The sequence below is a fragment of the Esox lucius genome, chromosome 17 (genome assembly GCF_011004845.1).
Source record: "Esox lucius isolate fEsoLuc1 chromosome 17, fEsoLuc1.pri, whole genome shotgun sequence".
NCBI lineage: Eukaryota > Metazoa > Chordata > Actinopteri > Esociformes > Esocidae > Esox > Esox lucius.
The window spans coordinates 21,973,276-21,990,456 of record NC_047585.1 but is presented as its reverse complement, the minus strand read 5'-3'; the positions used below and the strand labels follow the sequence as shown (position 1 = coordinate 21,990,456).

General features: G+C 39.8%; 2 protein-coding genes across 17 annotated transcripts in view; one reads left to right on the top strand and one right to left on the bottom strand.

Annotated features, from left to right (window-relative positions):
- Positions 1-5,839, top strand: part of phc2b (polyhomeotic homolog 2b (Drosophila)) — a 58,906-nt gene extending 53,067 nt beyond the window's left edge. For all 10 annotated transcript variants that reach the window (XM_010901078.3, XM_020055523.2, XM_013138324.3 and 7 more), the window contains one exon: positions 3,873-5,839. In XM_010901078.3, coding sequence (XP_010899380.2) covers positions 3,873-4,027 — 155 coding nt within the window. In that variant the 3' untranslated portion in view covers positions 4,028-5,839. The remainder of the gene's footprint in view (positions 1-3,872) is intronic.
- Positions 5,840-11,435: 5,596 nt separating this feature from the next.
- anks1ab (ankyrin repeat and sterile alpha motif domain containing 1Ab) overlaps positions 11,436-17,181 on the bottom strand; it is a 42,203-nt gene continuing 36,457 nt past the window's right edge. For 3 of the 7 annotated variants that reach the window (XM_020055525.2, XM_010901082.3, XM_020055527.2), the window contains 3 exons: positions 16,021-16,119; positions 15,047-15,144; positions 11,436-12,481 (listed from right to left, as the gene is read on the bottom strand). In XM_020055525.2, coding sequence (XP_019911084.1) covers positions 12,403-12,481; positions 15,047-15,144; positions 16,021-16,119 — 276 coding nt within the window. In that variant the 3' untranslated portion in view covers positions 11,436-12,402. The other 4 variants (XM_010901087.3, XM_010901088.4, XM_020055526.2 and 1 more) reach the window with 4 other exon arrangements.

Genomic DNA, 17,181 nt, shown 5'->3' with positions numbered 1-17,181 from the left:
TGGAAGGATCTGGAACACACTGTTGTTCTTTTTGATCCAGAGCATCCAAATGACCTTAATGTGTTACATGCCTGGTGAGTATGCAGGAATTTGAACTTTTTTAACTTCCAGGCACTGTGGACAGATTCTTGCGAGATGGGGCTGTGCATTATCATTCCCAAACACTGCCCACTGAAGTCTGTTATGAGGCCAAATTGCAGTCAGATCATCACCCTGGTGAAGATGAAAAGCATTCAGAGGAGCTTCCCTGAGATGGTTTCTGACCGTCTGTATAGAAATTATTTGTCCAAAGCCACAGATTCATCGGCTGTCCTGGTCTCAGACAATCCCACATGTGAAGAAGCTAGATGTGGCCTTGGTTGGCGTGGTTGCACATGGCCTCTAAAGTTGCAAAGACATATGTGGCGTAGTATGGTTGTTGATGTAAAATTGCACATTTTAAAGTAGAGCACAAGGTGCATACAGTGGGGCAAAAAGGTATTTAGTCAGCCACCAATTGTGCAAGTTCTGTAATTCTCATCATAGGAGACAAAATGAGAAAAGAAAATCCAGAAAATCACATTGTAGGATTTTTAATGAATTTATTGGTAAATTATGGTGGAAAATAAGTATTTGGTCAATAACAAAAGTTAATCTCAATACTTATAGTTCTATACCCTTTGTTGGCAATGACAGAGGTCAAACGTTTTCTGTAAGTCTTCACAAGGTTTTCACACACTTGCTGGTATTTTGTCCCATTCCTCCATGCAGATCTCTTCTAGAGCAGTGATGTTTTAGGGCTGTCGCTGGGCTACACAGACTATCAACTCCCTCCAAAGATTTTCTATGGGTTTGAGATCTGGTGACTGGCTAGGCCACTCCAGGACCTTGAAATGCTTCTTACGAAGCCACTCCTTCGTTGCCCGGGCGGTGTGTTTGGGATCATTGTCATGCTGAAAAACCCAGCCACATTTCATCTTCAATGCCCTTGCTGATGGAAGGAGGATTTCACTCAAAATCTCACGATACATGGCCCCATTCATTCTTTCCTTTACACGGATCAGTCGTCCTGGTCCCTTTCCAGAAAATTAGCCCCAAAGCATGATGTTTCCACCCCCATGCTTCACAGTAGGTATGGTGTTCTTTGGATGCAACTCAGCCTTCTTTCTCCTCCAAACACAACAAGTTTTTACCAAAAAGTTCTATTTTGGTTTCATCTGACCATATGAAATTCTCCCAATCCTCTCTAGCAAACCTCAGACAGGCCTGGACATTTACTGGCTTAAGCAGGGGGACATGTCTGGCACTGCAGGATTTGAGTCCCTGGCGGCGTAGTGTGTTAATGATGGTAGCCTTTGTTACTTTGGTCCCAGCTCTCTGCAGGTCATTCACTAGGTCCCCCCGTGTGCTCAACGTTCTTGTGATCATTTTGACCCCACAGGGTGAGATCTTACATTGAGCCCCGGATCGAGGGAGATTATCAGTGGTCTTGTATGTCTTCCATTTTCTTATAATTGCTTCCACAGTTGATTTCTTACCTATTGCAGATTCAGTCTTCCAAGCCTGGTGCAGGTCTACAATTTTGTTTCTGGTTTCCTTTGACAGCTCTTTGGTCTTGGCCATAGTGGAGTTTGGAGTGTGACTGTTTGAGGTTGTGGACAGGTGTCTTTTAAACTGATAACAAGTTCAAACAGGTGCCATTAATACAGGTAACGAGTGGAGGACAGAGGAGCCTCTTAAAAAAGTTACAGGTCTGTGAGAGCCAGAAATCTTGCTTGTTTGTAGGTGACCAAATACTTATTTTACAGAGGAATGTACCAATAAATTCATAAAAAATCCTACAATGTGATATTCTGGATTTTTTTCCCTCATTTTGTCTCTCATAGTTGAAATGTACCTATGATGAGATTTACAGGCCTCTCTCATCTTTTTAAGTGGGAGAACTTGCACAATTGGTGGCTGACTAAATACTTCTTTGCCCCACTGTATGTGCAACAATAACGCTGTTCAATCAGCTTGTTGATATGCCACATCTGTAAGGTGAATGGATTATCTTGACAAATGAGAAATGCTTACTAACGGCTATGTAAACAAATGTGTGCACAACGTGTAGGACCAACACTTCACTTTATATAATTTGTTTTGTGTGTGTGTCTGTACCAGGCTCAACAATAACGATGGACCGATGGCCCTGGGCCAGTAAAAAGTCAAGTCTGGACTAATAAAAATAGTCCCGATCGGGCCATCGCAAAAGAATTTAAAATAATAATCGCATGATAAACTCGCCATACTTTTTCATGTTTTATGTATCCAGAATACATTTCATAAAGGATTAAACATGGGCCAGTGGCAATGTTTTTTTTTAACCTTGAGCCGTGTGTGTGTGTGTGCTCAAAAAAAGTAAGGCAATATTTAAATCACACATCGGGTCTCGATGAACTAAATACATCAAAGATCAAAATCTTTACTATACATTTTGTAATTTGTTGAGAAAAAAATGACGTAACAACAGTCACTGGAAACCAAAATCACCAGCCGATTGAGGGCTGGATTCAAATTCACATCGAAAATCTAAGTAAATAATTGAAATCACAGGCTGTTCCAGCTTGTGTGAATTTTGACACGAAAACTCACAATGTGACTCAGTAGTGTGTATGGCCCCCACGTGCTTGTATGCACTCCCGACGACGTCTGGGCATGTTCCTGATGAGATGGCGGATGGTGTCCAGGGGGATCTCCTCCCACACCTGGATCAGTGAGCTCCTGGTTAGTCTGTGGCGCTACTTGGCAGCTGCACCTATACATAACGTCCCAGAGGTTCTCAATTGGATTCAGATCTGGGGAATGTGAGGGCCAGTCAATGGCATCAATGCCTTCGTCATCCTGGAACTGTCTACACACACTGGCCACAAGAGGTCAGGCATTGTCCTGCACCAGGAGGAACCCAGGGCCCACTGCAACAGCGTAAGGTTTGAGGATGGGTCACCACAACATCTCCAGACTCTTTTACGTCTGTGCGACCCTCCAAGCATATGCCTTCCCAGACCATCACTGACCCACTGCCAAACCGGTCATGCTGGATGATGTTGCAGGCAGCATAACGTTTATCACAGCTTCTTTCACGTCTCACATGCTCAGTGTGAACCTGCTCTCGTCTGTGAAGAGAACTGAGCGCCAATGGCGGACCTGCCAATTCAAATGATCCCTGTTGAATGCCAATTGAGCTGGACGGTGCTGGGCTGTGAGCACTGGTCCTGCTGCTTGGTTGATGCCCTTCTACGGCCCTGTCCAGCTCATGTAATGACCACTCCTGGTATCACCTCCATGCTCTTGAGACTGTGTTGGGAGACACAGCAAACCTTGTGATGGCACGTATTGATATGGCATCCTGAAGGAGCTGGACAAACTGTGCAACCTGAATAGGCTGCAGGTACCGCCTTATGCTACCATTAGTGACAAGGACACTAGCAAAACACAAAACTAGAGAAGAATCAGTCAGGAAGGATAAGGAGAGAGCAATTGTCTGTGGCTACCACCTGCAAAACCATTCCCTTTTTGGGGGTTATCTTGCAGTTGTCTCTCCGGTGCACCTGTTGTCACTTTCATTTGTACCAAAACAGGTGACAATGATTCACAATCGCTTATGCTTCCTAAGTGGACAGATTGAGATCCCTGAAGTTGAATTGACTTGGTGTTATACTGTGATGATTACAAGTTTCCTTCCTTCATTTTTTTGAGCAGTGTATTTTGTCTAGGTATGTTGTGATTATAGTAAGCTTATTTCACCTATGGGTATGAATTACATGTTCATACATTCATCCATTAACTGACACAAAAATGTGTCTTTGAAATGTAATCAATACTGAATATTTTTCAATGTGGCTTGTTTCTAGGCTGCCAGGAGATAGCAGATGAATTCCGCTGTCAGGAAATAGACGGGCAGGCCATGCTCCTACTGAAAGAGGACCACCTTATGAGCGCCCTGAACATTAAACTGGGACCTGCACTTAAGATCTACGCACGCATCAACATGCTCAAAGAGTCTTAGCCCTGATGGGTCGATATGGGGCGTGTGTGCGTGTGTGTGTGCGTGTGTGTGTGCGTGTGTGTGTGCGTGTGTGTGTGTGTGTGCGTGTGTGTGTGCGTGCGTGCCTGTGTGCGACTGCGTATATTTGTGTTTGTTTAACAGGAAGGAGTCACTCTGGGACAAGTTGAAACATGTCACCATTGCACTGATGACTGCCTTACCTCAGCACTACCATTTATGATCACACCTTTGGATTGGCTCTTAAATGTACATTAAAGCTATGCCATGCAGACAGATAGACAATTGTTCATCACCTTTGGCTGTAGAAGAGAATGGTTTACTGGAAAATACTTTAATTGACTGACTGCCTTAAAGTAATGACAGAAATGGCACTGCCAAGGATAAATTCGAGCCTGTATGAAAAGAGGAATATGATCAATGTGGTGTCAGGGAGAATATGTAACATGCGTAACATGTATGACACACAATCTTGTATGTTACATGATATGATGTTAGGTTACATTACAATGTGCTACCAGAATGTATAATGTTAAAAGTTTGCAAAAGCGTATCATGTTACAAAAGCTACAAAAATGTATAATATCTTACAAATTTACACAGGATATGTTACAAATTAAATGTAAGGTTAGCCTAGGTTTTGGGATTTAAACTTGCGACCATTAGAGTGAGGGTTGGGGATGTTTCCTCTAGTTAACACTTACTGCGCTCAACACTGCCCCTAGCGGGAGGTCTGTACTCTAACATTAACTAATGTAACAGATCTAAATTCAGCTGTCAACGATTTATGTAAAATAATTTGCGTATGCCCCCTGAGACCAGTCTGATATGAAAGACACAGTGTGAAAATGTGGGTACATCTGAATTAAATTCTGAAGAATAATTGAGAATGTTATTGTTATTGATTGCATATGTGGTACGGTATGATTGTTTAGTTGCCGATCTGATGTTGTTGATTGCCATGTATGGGACCTACAGTATGTGTGTCGGGACAAATGAAAGCATTTAGGACAGTCACCAGTTTGAGTCTTTTTCAATAGATGTTAAGCACCATTTCATAATGATCACCTACTATACATATACACTGCATGTCATTTTACCTGTGCTCAGAACATTTTATAATGCTACTTTGTGACATTGATTTTTATTTTATGTATCTTCCCTGTACATTTTGCTGGCTTCAAAGACACAAAACCTTTTTTCTGTGTTGTTTACCAAGTCATGCCATAACTTAATTATTCCTGGTTCAGATTTCACACCGTGTGGTCCCCTATGACTGTATGGTTAACCCATTCTACTGTTCACCACCGGTTTTGATAGAACATTCAAGGATCTTACTGCGGATATTTCTCATCTTACCTCTTAGTTCCCTAGATCCTAAAATTGTATCTCTTCTGAGTAGTTTTTGTGAATATAACCAAAATAATTGGATTGGGTCTGACATTTTAAAGTTGTTAGGTTCGGTGAGTAGGCCAGTGCTATTTTGCACCTGAGGAAAATCATATACAGTTCTGTATGAGTCTAAAGCTACCTATAAGGAATTACAAGATTGCTGTGCATTTGCTTTTAAGTTATCCATAATTTTATATGAAAAGTAAGTATTTTGAAATATGCAAAAATGTAAATACGTATTGGAGGAGGTGTCTAGTGTTTTTTTTTTGTACAAAATATGTTGTCTACTTGTGCTTGTTGTCATGTGATGAATGGTCTGTGTTTTTGATTACATGTTTAAGAATGCTTTGTAATATGCCTGTATTTATCAAAGAACTGCATTTGTTACACAAGATTTTTCAATGATAAATAATCTGGAAGAAACTCCCAGCTCTGTTTGTATTATTTTTGTGTATTAAAATATATATCTGCTTGAGTCTGGAACAAGGAGAAGTTCAGTTTAGTAGCAAAACCACTGATTGCAGATAATTTAAGGTCCTTGGAATGGAATGCAGCAAGAACCTCCTTTCTTACAGCATAACAAACAGTATTTGTCTAGGTAATTTTTGCCTTTAGCAATGATTAAAGAATAGTGCTTAACCAATGGTTTTGAATATTGGTTTGTTGGGGTATTAAATAATTGAATTTAACGTATCTTCTAGTGGGTATTTTTCCCTGAAAATGTTAAAATGGTTCTTTAACCTTTAGAAGCATATGGACCAAGTGAAACTAATTTGTTAAAGTGTCCAAAAAGCAATTGGTAGCCAGAACAAATTAGGGACAGCTATGCTTTTTTGTTAATTTGTCAGATGAGGGTTTTGTATATTTAAATCTAGTCAAAACTAAACCTTATAATCAATTAAATTCCAATATTATACATAGTTATTTATATATGAAAGCTCATTCCTACACTTCATCCCCTATTTGCCAGGATCCCAGTATCTCTTGTGAAGTGAGTATATAAATGTTGAATAAAAGTGTAATTAATAAAAAATTTAATAAAATGTGTAATGTTTAATGATAGTTAACAATGAAATTCCAAGTTTCAAAGTAAGCAATTTTGAAGCACAAATTGACACAGACAACAGTGAACAGTTTTTTGTTTTATTTTGGCATTCGCACTTTAATAACCAGTTGCCAAAAATCATAGAATTCATATTCAATTTAAGTTGCCTGCTCATTAATTCTATCTGCTTATAAAATGAATTGTAAAATGTAAAGACGTTTCAACCAGTGTTGTAGTCAAGACCATGTGAAGCGTACCCAGTTCAAGTCAAGACCAAGACTGTGGGGTATTGAGATCAAGTTAAGACCAAGGCCAGGGTAATGTGATTCAGATTCAATCGGTTTCCACACTATACTGTTACTATATCATAAGAACATAATGGGTTATATATTTTGGGTTAGTATTCTAAACATATTAAGCAGGTCCTAAACTAAAATGCATTCTCAATCTCCATAGTCTGCTTTTTAATCTAGGACTTTTTGAAATCAAAAGTAAATCTATGGTATCCATAGTAAATTTGATATGTGGCAGTAAAAATTACTCTTCAATTTTTATTAATTATTAATAGGCATACAGATCAATACATACAAACGTTTCTTAAAAAAACGAATTGTTTACACGTCACTATTTTTAAAACAGTATCCCTGAAAATACCCTAAAAGTAAATGGTGACATTGTGTACCGTCAGATTTAAAATCCAAAAAGTTAGATAAAACTGAATAGAACCCAATGAAATGGTTTGGATGCACTGTCATAGTTAAAGATGCTGTAAAACATATCTATCTACGTATCTTTTACAAACACAGCGCACATTAAACACATTCAAGCGCGGTATTGCAAAATCGTGAGTCTTTCGTAGTACTATCCAAAAGGTTAGATAAATCACAAACCATATACAATGCTTCAGTTAGCTAACTGGCATGCAACAATGTGGGCACCTGTCTTCACATTATGGAGCAATATCTAGCTTGACTAGTTACAGTAAGTGGCCGGCCAGCATTCAAAGGATGGCGACCTACTTACATTAATGTTAGCAAGCTAACGACAGTTAGCATACTAGCTTTTAGTTAGCTAGCTGACATCAACTTACTTCTCATTGTGTTTTCGTTCAATGTGAAGATAGAAATTGGACGTTGTCCCTCCTGTCTCAGTTATAAAAATTTTGCAGAACTTGCTACTGTGCTTTTTTTGTTTTTGTCACAAAAATTCTGTGTTGCTGGAACTTAAGGCGACCCAGACAATTTTGAACCTCGCTGCCAGTCATGGATTTCTCACGCCTCTTCGCTTGGATTTGATTATACTGGTCTCGTGACAGTTATTTAGGGGGGAACAGTTGCGCCTTTCCCCCAATCATCTCACAGCTAAAGCGAACCAGAAAATAAATCACTGCAAGCATCATTAGAAAAAAAAATATCATCTGGGATTTATTATGGAACAAAAAAATTCTTACTTTACTTTTCAAGACTACACTAGCAAAAAAGTACGACTCCTCAATGCCCGAGAGCAAGTCAAGACCAAGCAAAAATGCGTTCGAGACAAGACCAAGACCTACGATATTTGAGTACTGCAACATTGGTTTCAACACACCCCTAATAGGCTTTTCTTTTTGGGCTAGTCAGGGCTTTTGACTATGTAGAATTGAGGCCAAAAGTTAGGATGAGGTGCTAAGATGATCGTGCGTGCGCTAAACCCTGTTGCATTCATCCAACTTACATATACTGTGCATGCAGACATAGCTAGGACATTTAGTTAGCGCCTACATGTTTTACACACTACAGTCTCTCAAGTCTTGCTTGATACAAAAAGTGCTATGAATTCCATTTATTGTGTTTACCAACTGTAGACAAGATTGATTTAACATGTTTTATTTGGTTTAAGAATTTTGAAGGTGAAACAATCAAATGGACAGACTAAGAATGGTGGAGGTGTTTTCATCTTTATCAGGGGTATGTAATGCAAAACACAATATATTGGCAACATAAATATGACAAACTGATATGCTTATATAAACAATAGTTACTGTATACAATCAGGTTTAACAAAATCATTAGGGACTCAAAAATCAGTGCGACAGGATGTGGGCAATCCAACATAGTTTAATTGATGTTATCAAGACCTTACTTGATTTGTGTCAGCAATAAAACATTGCATAATATAAACTGGTGAAAGTCAAAATTATTAAAAACAGCGACCCTTCCAATATAAACGCCCCAGTCGATCCTTGCAGTGAAAATACATTGTGTTGCAATGATGCGTTGTTGGCAAATGTGTTTCCTTTTGGATGACCTTTGGCAACTGAATCGCACCAGTGAAAGGGGCCATTAATTAGGCTCCATGGTTTGCTTGCAAATAAATTACAGACTTGGATGACAAGTTTTTAGCTTGTAAGCCCTTGATACTTCTCAGGGGCATTACCATCAAAACTGTATGCAATTTGATTGGCATCTTATGCTGGTCCATTTAATGGAAGCTTCCCACTCCGCCCTTGATGTAGCAATTCAATTCTATTATGTTACCATGGTCATCACCAGACTCCATCACCAGGCTCTAGCTATGCGTATTTTTGATCAGCCTTGAGTGTTTGAGAGGCAAACATTAACGCAGCTGGGATGGTGTTAATAGCGCAATGAGAAACCATAAGTGCTTAGTTTTCACACGCATGCTTCGTTTAAACTGTTTATGTTCCCATGACATATCTTAGCTTTTTTGATACTGGCAAATTTAAGGTAATGAGTGCAGAGACAAATTCATATCCATTTAGATATTATACACTGCTCAAAAAAATTTAAGGGAACACTTAAAACACACAAATCTTTACTGCACATTGTGTAATTCGTTGAGAACAAAATTACGTAACAATGGTCAATGGAAACCAAAATCACCAACTGAACGAGGGCTGGATTCAAACTCACACCATAAATCAAAGTAATCAATTGAAATCATAGGCTGTTCCAACTTGCGTGAATTTCATCACAGCAACTCAAAATGTGACTCAGTAGTGTGTATGGCCCCCACGTGCCTGTTTGCGGTCCTGATAACGTCTGAGCATGCTCCTGATGAGGCGGCGGATGGTGTCCTGGGAGATCTCCTCCCATACCTGCATCAGGGCATCAGTGAGTTTTGGGACAGTCTGTGGCTCTACTTGGCAGTGTCGGATGCACCGAAACATAGCATCTTATAAGGTTCTCAGTTGGATTCAGGTCTGGTGCCAGTCAATGGCATGAATGCCTTTGACATTCCGGAACTGCCTATACCCTCTGGCTACATGAAGCCAGGCATTGTCCTGCACCAGGAGGAATCCAGGGCCCACTGCACCAGCGTAAGGTCTGACGATGGATCTGAGGACTTCATCCCGGTACCTAACAGCAGTCAGGGTACTCTTGGCTAGCACATGGAGGTCCGTGCCACCCTCCAAGCATATGCCTCCCATGACCATCACAGACCCACCGCCAAACCAGTCATGCTGGATGATGTTGCTGCATAACGCTCAATGCGACGTCTCCAGTCTCTTTCACTGTTGCACTTCTATGTCCAGCTCTCCTCGTGTAATGACCCATCTTTTGGTATCTCCTCCATGCTCTTGAGACTACTGGGAGACACAGCAAACCTTCTTGGGACAGCATGTATTGATGTGCCATCCTGGAGGAGCTGGACTGTCTGTGCAACCTGAATGGGCTACAGGTATTGCCTCATGCTACCAGTAGTGACAAGGACACTAGTAAAACGCAAAACTAGAGAAGAATCAGTCAGAAAGGATAAGGAGAGAGCAATTGTCGGTGGCCACCATCTGCAAAACCATTTTTGGGGGTTGTCTTGCTGTTGCCTCTCCAATACACCTGTTTTCACTTTAATTTGAACCAAAACAGGTGACATTGATTCAGAATCACTTATGCTTCCTAACTGGACAGATTGATACCCCTGAAGTTAAATTTTCTTGGTGTGATACTGTGATAATCACGTGTTGCCTTAATTTTTTTGAGCACTGTATTTTTGCAGGGCAGCGCGATGCACGTCCAGGTTGTGCCTATCAGCAAGGTTCTCATTACACTGCGTTAGTTTTACAGTATTTAAATATCCTAACATTAACATGAAATGTAAATAACATTTTCGATTCAGTGTCAATGACAAACTGTCACTGTGCTGTAAGACGATTGACCTGGAAGTCATATTAACTTAGGCTGACAGTGTTGTTTACCTTGTAACTAACATTGCGCTCTCTGTCGAGCAAGTGCTTGCTGGTGATAGTAGAATTGTTTCAGTGCCAATGTAAAATGTTTTTAGTTGCATTCAACAACATTTTCTTCCGAACTGGACAAAACTTTATTCGTCGCCACTCATTCAAATTCAAGTGACTGAAATAGTATGATTCATAATCCCCATAAAACCATGCATCAAAACTCGAAAAGCAGCTCTTTTCCTTATTACACCATTCATTTCTTCCAATGGGATTTTATAATTCACTTCAAATAAGGTTTGTGTTTCGTTTTGGCTTACACCACCTTGGCATTTTAAAACAATATGAACAAATATATATTTTTGTTGAGTTAATTGAAGCATATATGTTTACATACGTCTCCTTGTCCTGACAAGATTTACACGGTTATCAAAATGCTGAGTTTGGATAAGTCTAAATTAAACACAGACATTGTTTGAAGCCATTCTAAATCTCCATATGGAATAAGTGAATGGTGTTTGGTTTTACTTCAGTCAAGCTAGACTGGTTGGTTGTGGGGGGGGGGGGGGGGGTTGGTTCATTTCACGTGTGGGTATACTCTGAAGCCATATGATCTTGTCAATAACTTTACATTGTTTGTTGTTAATTGTTAGGCTATGTTATTGAGAAAATAATAAAAGATACCTCACAGTATGATGAAACACAGCATGCCATTACAGAAGCACTGTAGCAAAAATATAATCACCGGCCATAGCTTTGCTCATGAACCTTCTGAAATTCCCAACATACATTTTATAGTATGACAGTCTTAGAAGAGCAAAATACTCTTTTTATTCCCCTTAACACTTTAGAACTACATTACCACGCTATTATCTCACATGTTTAAATAATAACAAAAAAAAAACAGGCATTACAGCTTGCAGAAGACAGTTGTATAGAAACCTTCAGTTTTTACAGAGGGTACAGAAAACCATTGGAAACAGTTGGTCCTCCTTGAAAAATTTGTTTCAGCCTCTAATTTAGGTAGCAAAATGACAATTTCATAAAAAAATTGATGAGTCTATTTCAATCCAACTGTTAGTTCTAAATGTCTTTGCTAATGGGAGGAGATTGACTTCACTCTCACACACAGACACACACATCCCCCTATTCAAGTCAACAGGCTAGTCCTGACAAAGAAAAACACTTAGCGCATAGCATATAGTCTGGCCACTCTTTCAAACCTCCATGCAAGTAAGATGCCCTAAGACAATAAAATACCTTAAGAATTCAATTTAATTGCACTATTTAATTTCAGGTGTATATTGCTATTATTTTTATGTGTCACATTATCATTCACAAACTATACTCTGTCCACAAATACATTGGCACAACATTATTATGCTGGTACAGTAGTTCTACATTTTATTAAGGGCTGTCATTGACTCTCCTTAATCTTTACAGTAACAACATGATTATCTTAAATAAACCTGAATCAGCAAAAATAGTAATTACTGGCCCATCGTGTCTACTCTGTATATTACAGTACCTACATGAATTCAGAGGAAAGAGGTAAAGACAGTGTGAGGCCATTGTAAAGATTTGACTTTTCAGACTGATCTTTGTTGAGATAGGAATTAGAGAGAGGCCCTGCATAGACAGACAGCTATTGTAAGGTTATAATTTCTCTGTTACTTGGTATTCAGGTGAGGTTGTAGAAGGCAGCAGACCTTATCAATCAGTCCCTCATAGACCCGCTGTATCTCTGTTAGTCTCTCAGGCTCTAGTCTACACACGCAGACACTCACTTTGGCTGCTCCACATCAATTCACAGCTTGGTGTCCGGAAACTTGAATGCTGGAGTGAGCTACACAAGGAAAACACTGGTGTTATAAAAGACAGAAACATGCACAGCCAAATCATGCCACCACATTGCGTCTGCTTGAAATAGCTTCTGCTCTTTAAAATGTAAGGCTTCTAAATGCACCCACACCAGAGGGTTGAATGTGTCTTCATGATTTCAACACGTAACAAGGAGGGACATACTTAGTGCAATATAAAATGACAATGCTGGAGAATGTAAATGAGATGAAGTGTTGAACCTGTGCAATGAAGAAAAAGGTACATGAAAGGCAAATGACATGAACAACAAAAACAGACACAGCTACGTACATAGAGTAAGTACACCTCAATGGCGTCAGGTGCATCAGAGGACAAAACACCCATACTGCCACATGCATCAGTAGTAATGTATGAACAGAAAAGAGCCACAGTGAAACAGAGTACCACACAGACACTGCCAACTCTTAACAGTCATTCTCCAGTCTGCCATCCTGTATTAACCAGGTATCGTTTGGAGGGTATAACATAATATAAGATAGCTCTTGGCATATGGGATAAAGAATGAGGACAGCAGTCAGAGGCAGAATATCCACCCACAAGGACACAAGCAACTCCGCACAGCACACCAAAAGAAGTTGAACAAAACGTATACTGATTGAGCTAAACCAACAAATAGATACTGTAACTCGTTTAGACCTGCAGTATCAGTCACAGTGGAAGGAAATACAAAAATGCAGTTTCACAGATATGTTTAACCCAGAATCCATTTGCATAATAAAATAATATCTAAAAACATTTTGATCCATCAAATGTAATGTTTAAACTATGAGTAAGCCTGAATTGTTTGCACTGGCTTTTAGTGACACATTCTTTTAAGCGTACCTCATGCTAAGTTAGTTCATATCATGGATTACAATCAACATAATCTTGATAAGATGCTGCAAAAGGTGTCCAACAACATGTATATCTTGCCTCATATTTTACAATTAAATCAATGTTATCTGGGATCTTATTTTTTCACATTAAATTGGCAAACTAAAGTATCTCCCCTAAAATTCCTTCGACACAAGTAAAACTGTGTTTTGGTAATTTCATATTTCTGCATAATGGTAATACACCAATACCATGTGGTGTTTCTATGATTTACCTTTGTTTCTGACATTGAATATATTTCAGGAAGCCCCGTTATTTAAATGCATCTCTAATTTAGGAAATTATTTCTTTAGCAAACAGATATGTATATTTGTAAGGGATAGTGCCAGACAGTGTTCTCCGATGAGTCGAACAGTCTTTTATAATTCAAATCTGTCTTGGTAATAAAATGACTGGTGAAAGGCACCATGCACAAAGAGTATCATATACATTACTATCCTGACAAACCTGTACCATAATAACATATTCACTGCAGCTCAGCCAGTGTTTATGTTACCAATTCCTAAAAATGCTCAGTCTTTTACACCATGGAAAAAGCGTGCAGCCGTCAGCAGGTGGGGAAAGTGTTGTGGTGGCTCAATCGATTTCATTTAGAAACCCTTAAACGCTTCATGGCGATATAGTAATGTAGAAGTTGTCCTTCCATTTATGTAGCAATTCAAACCGGAAATTATGATTCCACTCTTCATCCAGAAAGATTTTTTGATGATCCATCGCTGTATGTTTAAAAATGTATAGAAAAAAAGTTTGTTGCTTTTTTTTGTCTTGCACTCCAAGCTAGATGTGTCTGCTCATAGCGCCTCACAGCGGTAGATGCCTGGTAAGACAGGACAAACTACAGATAGGAAAATAAAAATACTGTATGTAACTTGAGGAAAATACAAAAATGAACAAGCATTAAAAATATGATTAAAAAAACAACAGTTATTCCTTTAAAGAAGGGGACAAGTTATGATATGATAATGCTCTTTGTTCAACTCTGCATGGGATTTTAAGCTATCTGTGGAAAATATCCTTGAGTTGTGCTCCTTTGGCATTACAGCAAAAATAACTTTTCATAAAGGTTTGATATTTTTCTTGGTCACATTGGCAGTGAAGCCAATGCTAGTTGTGTTACAGACAGGTAAAAATGCAACAAGTAGCTCAACAGAAAAAAGTAACGCTTGTTCAACTGAAGGGAGTCGCTTGTAAAAAGAAGAAAATGACAGAAGAAGAAAGAACACAATCTCCTCAATGATGATAAATCGAATATGGGGGTGGATGCAGATGAAAGTAGTTGGGAGGAGGAGGCCATTAGGTTGAGAGAGGTGGGGCATTGTGGGTTCAGTCCAGGTCCATCCACAAGTCAAGAAAATCCATCAGTGGCTGCAGCAGTGTCAGGAAGGGCAGGGGCTGCAAAGGGGTAAGGAACAGAACAGGAAAAAGAGCTGCAGGGATGTGTGTGATATTTAATCAGGGCTTAGAGGTTGATGTCGGTCAGGGCAGGGCAGAGGAGAGAGCCCTGAGGGACCATCACAGTGAGAAGGCACAGGGCTCATGAGAGAGAAAGAGAGAGAGAGAGAGAGGGGTAGAGGTCAGGGGGACAAACTGGGTGCTAGTGCAGGGTGGGTGCGGGGCAGGGCAGGGCATCCAGCCTCAGAATATGGTGGTCTCATACTTGGTGCTGACAGGGCGCTTGTTGGTGTCTCTCTGGTCGAAGAGCCAGGTGGTGTTGCACAGGGACTGCATGTCTGCGTCCATCTCCAGAGGGTCAATCTGCCAGGGGGAGGGGGGGACGAGAGACGGGTGTGAGACTGCAGGAGTGGTGGAGGCCATCACACACTCAAGTCCTCATCACACGTGCAAGTGGATTAAAGGCACAGTCCAGTGATGTAAGAATCACAGACACCAGGTCTCAATCCAAAACATGGAGATGTCTGATAGCAAAACAGGCTGCTGCGGACTTAACAGACCACACATACACTGTCTCAGTCTGGTTTTGAAAACAACGTACAACTCCACACAGGTGCCCCCTAACATTCCATCAACCAACAAAGTCTCAGTTAACACGAGCAGTCAGATAAACAAAATTATCTTATAGCTTTTCCATGTAAATAAATGAACTTTAACTTATATTCCAACATGTCTAATCATATGAAAGATACACCCAGAATGCAGTACAATGAAATGTACTGCTGTATACAGTACAAGGCCAACCTTTAAATCTAGCTGTCCAGCATCAGAATGCAAAAGCTCAGTGATTTAGGTGGATTAAGACTCAACAGGCCCCCTCAAGTATAATGACTTCTATACTGATCACACAGCTAAGCAATTAAAACCCAAGATCATTAGCACACACTTGCTAAGCCTTGGATCATTTGTAGCTAGTTATATCAAATCAAAGGAATAGGTCATTATCCTCTGGAGAAAGAAAAATTATTAAAACAAACTAAAATGGAATGATTATGAAAAATGCAGAATCTGGCAGAACTCCAATCTAGGCTACGTTATCTAAAGGGTAAATAGAGTAAATGATAGTCCTGGAAGCAAATCAAAGGATGGACATGGAATGATATGAGAGAGTTAGATGTCTGTGAGGTGGGTTAGCAGATGGACGATGAAAGGATAGCTAAAATGAGGAGAGATCAGGACCTGGATTCCAGGGCTAATAGAGTGCAACGGGAGGAAGGAGGAGCGGTGAGTAGTACACGTGTGACAGTAACAGCAGCGACATTCTAGCAGAGGGGGACCCTGGGAAACAAGAGGACCAAGAAGACAAGAACAATGAAATGTTAAACAGTATATAAAAGGACAAAGCATTTATAGTGTCACTGATGGACCATAGGGGTGCAAGAAATATTGTAAAGCGTGAATAATGTAGGTTGTCCATTGTAACCTGATAGGCGTTGATGAATAATGTTGTTACGATTTAACTCTGAACACACTTTTATGCTGGACAGCAGACTTGACGGTACAAGCCATGTTGCTCCAGTTTATAGACACAGCCAGTGCATGGCTGTCTGCTAGACTGTTCAACTGTACAGTGTCTTATGTCATAATTTGTCAGGGGACAAAATAGTGCACACCTAGCAAGAATGAAACCACATCAAAAAAACAGACAGGCACAATGGTGAAGTAATTGTCTACATTAAAAGCCACAAACAGAGTTCTCATGATCTAGATGTTTCTAGAATTTATCACTCCCAATAATTACATCAAAATAACTACCACGACGCCTTAACATGCAGCGAACTGATTACCTGACTACCATTACACCTTATATATTACGTTTATGGCTAAAAACAGAGCACTGGGATAGCATTAATATGCTGAGCAGGTTGCATGCATGGTTCAGACAGTGTAGCTTTCTCAGGTGACAGTGACTGTTTATTTTTCTGTTTCCAGAAAGGTCAATACATCAATACATGGCCAAGCACAAGTAAACATTTATGCAATACTCTCAATCACTAAACCAGGAATCAGAGACACACAACTCTCACTCTATCTTTCCTCCCAGAGGAAATCATATCCTGCCTGTAAGCAAAAAAATAAGACTATTCATTCATCGTGTTTCGCATATTGTATGGCTGAAGGAAAATTTACTGCAATCAGAGTGACACTGATTTGTGGAGATGAGATTGGTAGCGAAGTATTGATTCATCACTTTCATTGCACTTCAAATTTTCCGTTGTGTTTAAAGGTCACTTGGTCACTAGGACTATGTTTCATCTGATGTGCATGTTATGCATTCACACACATGCCTACTGTATATACACAAGCACAGTGTGTGCAGTGAATCTTCACCCACTTAGA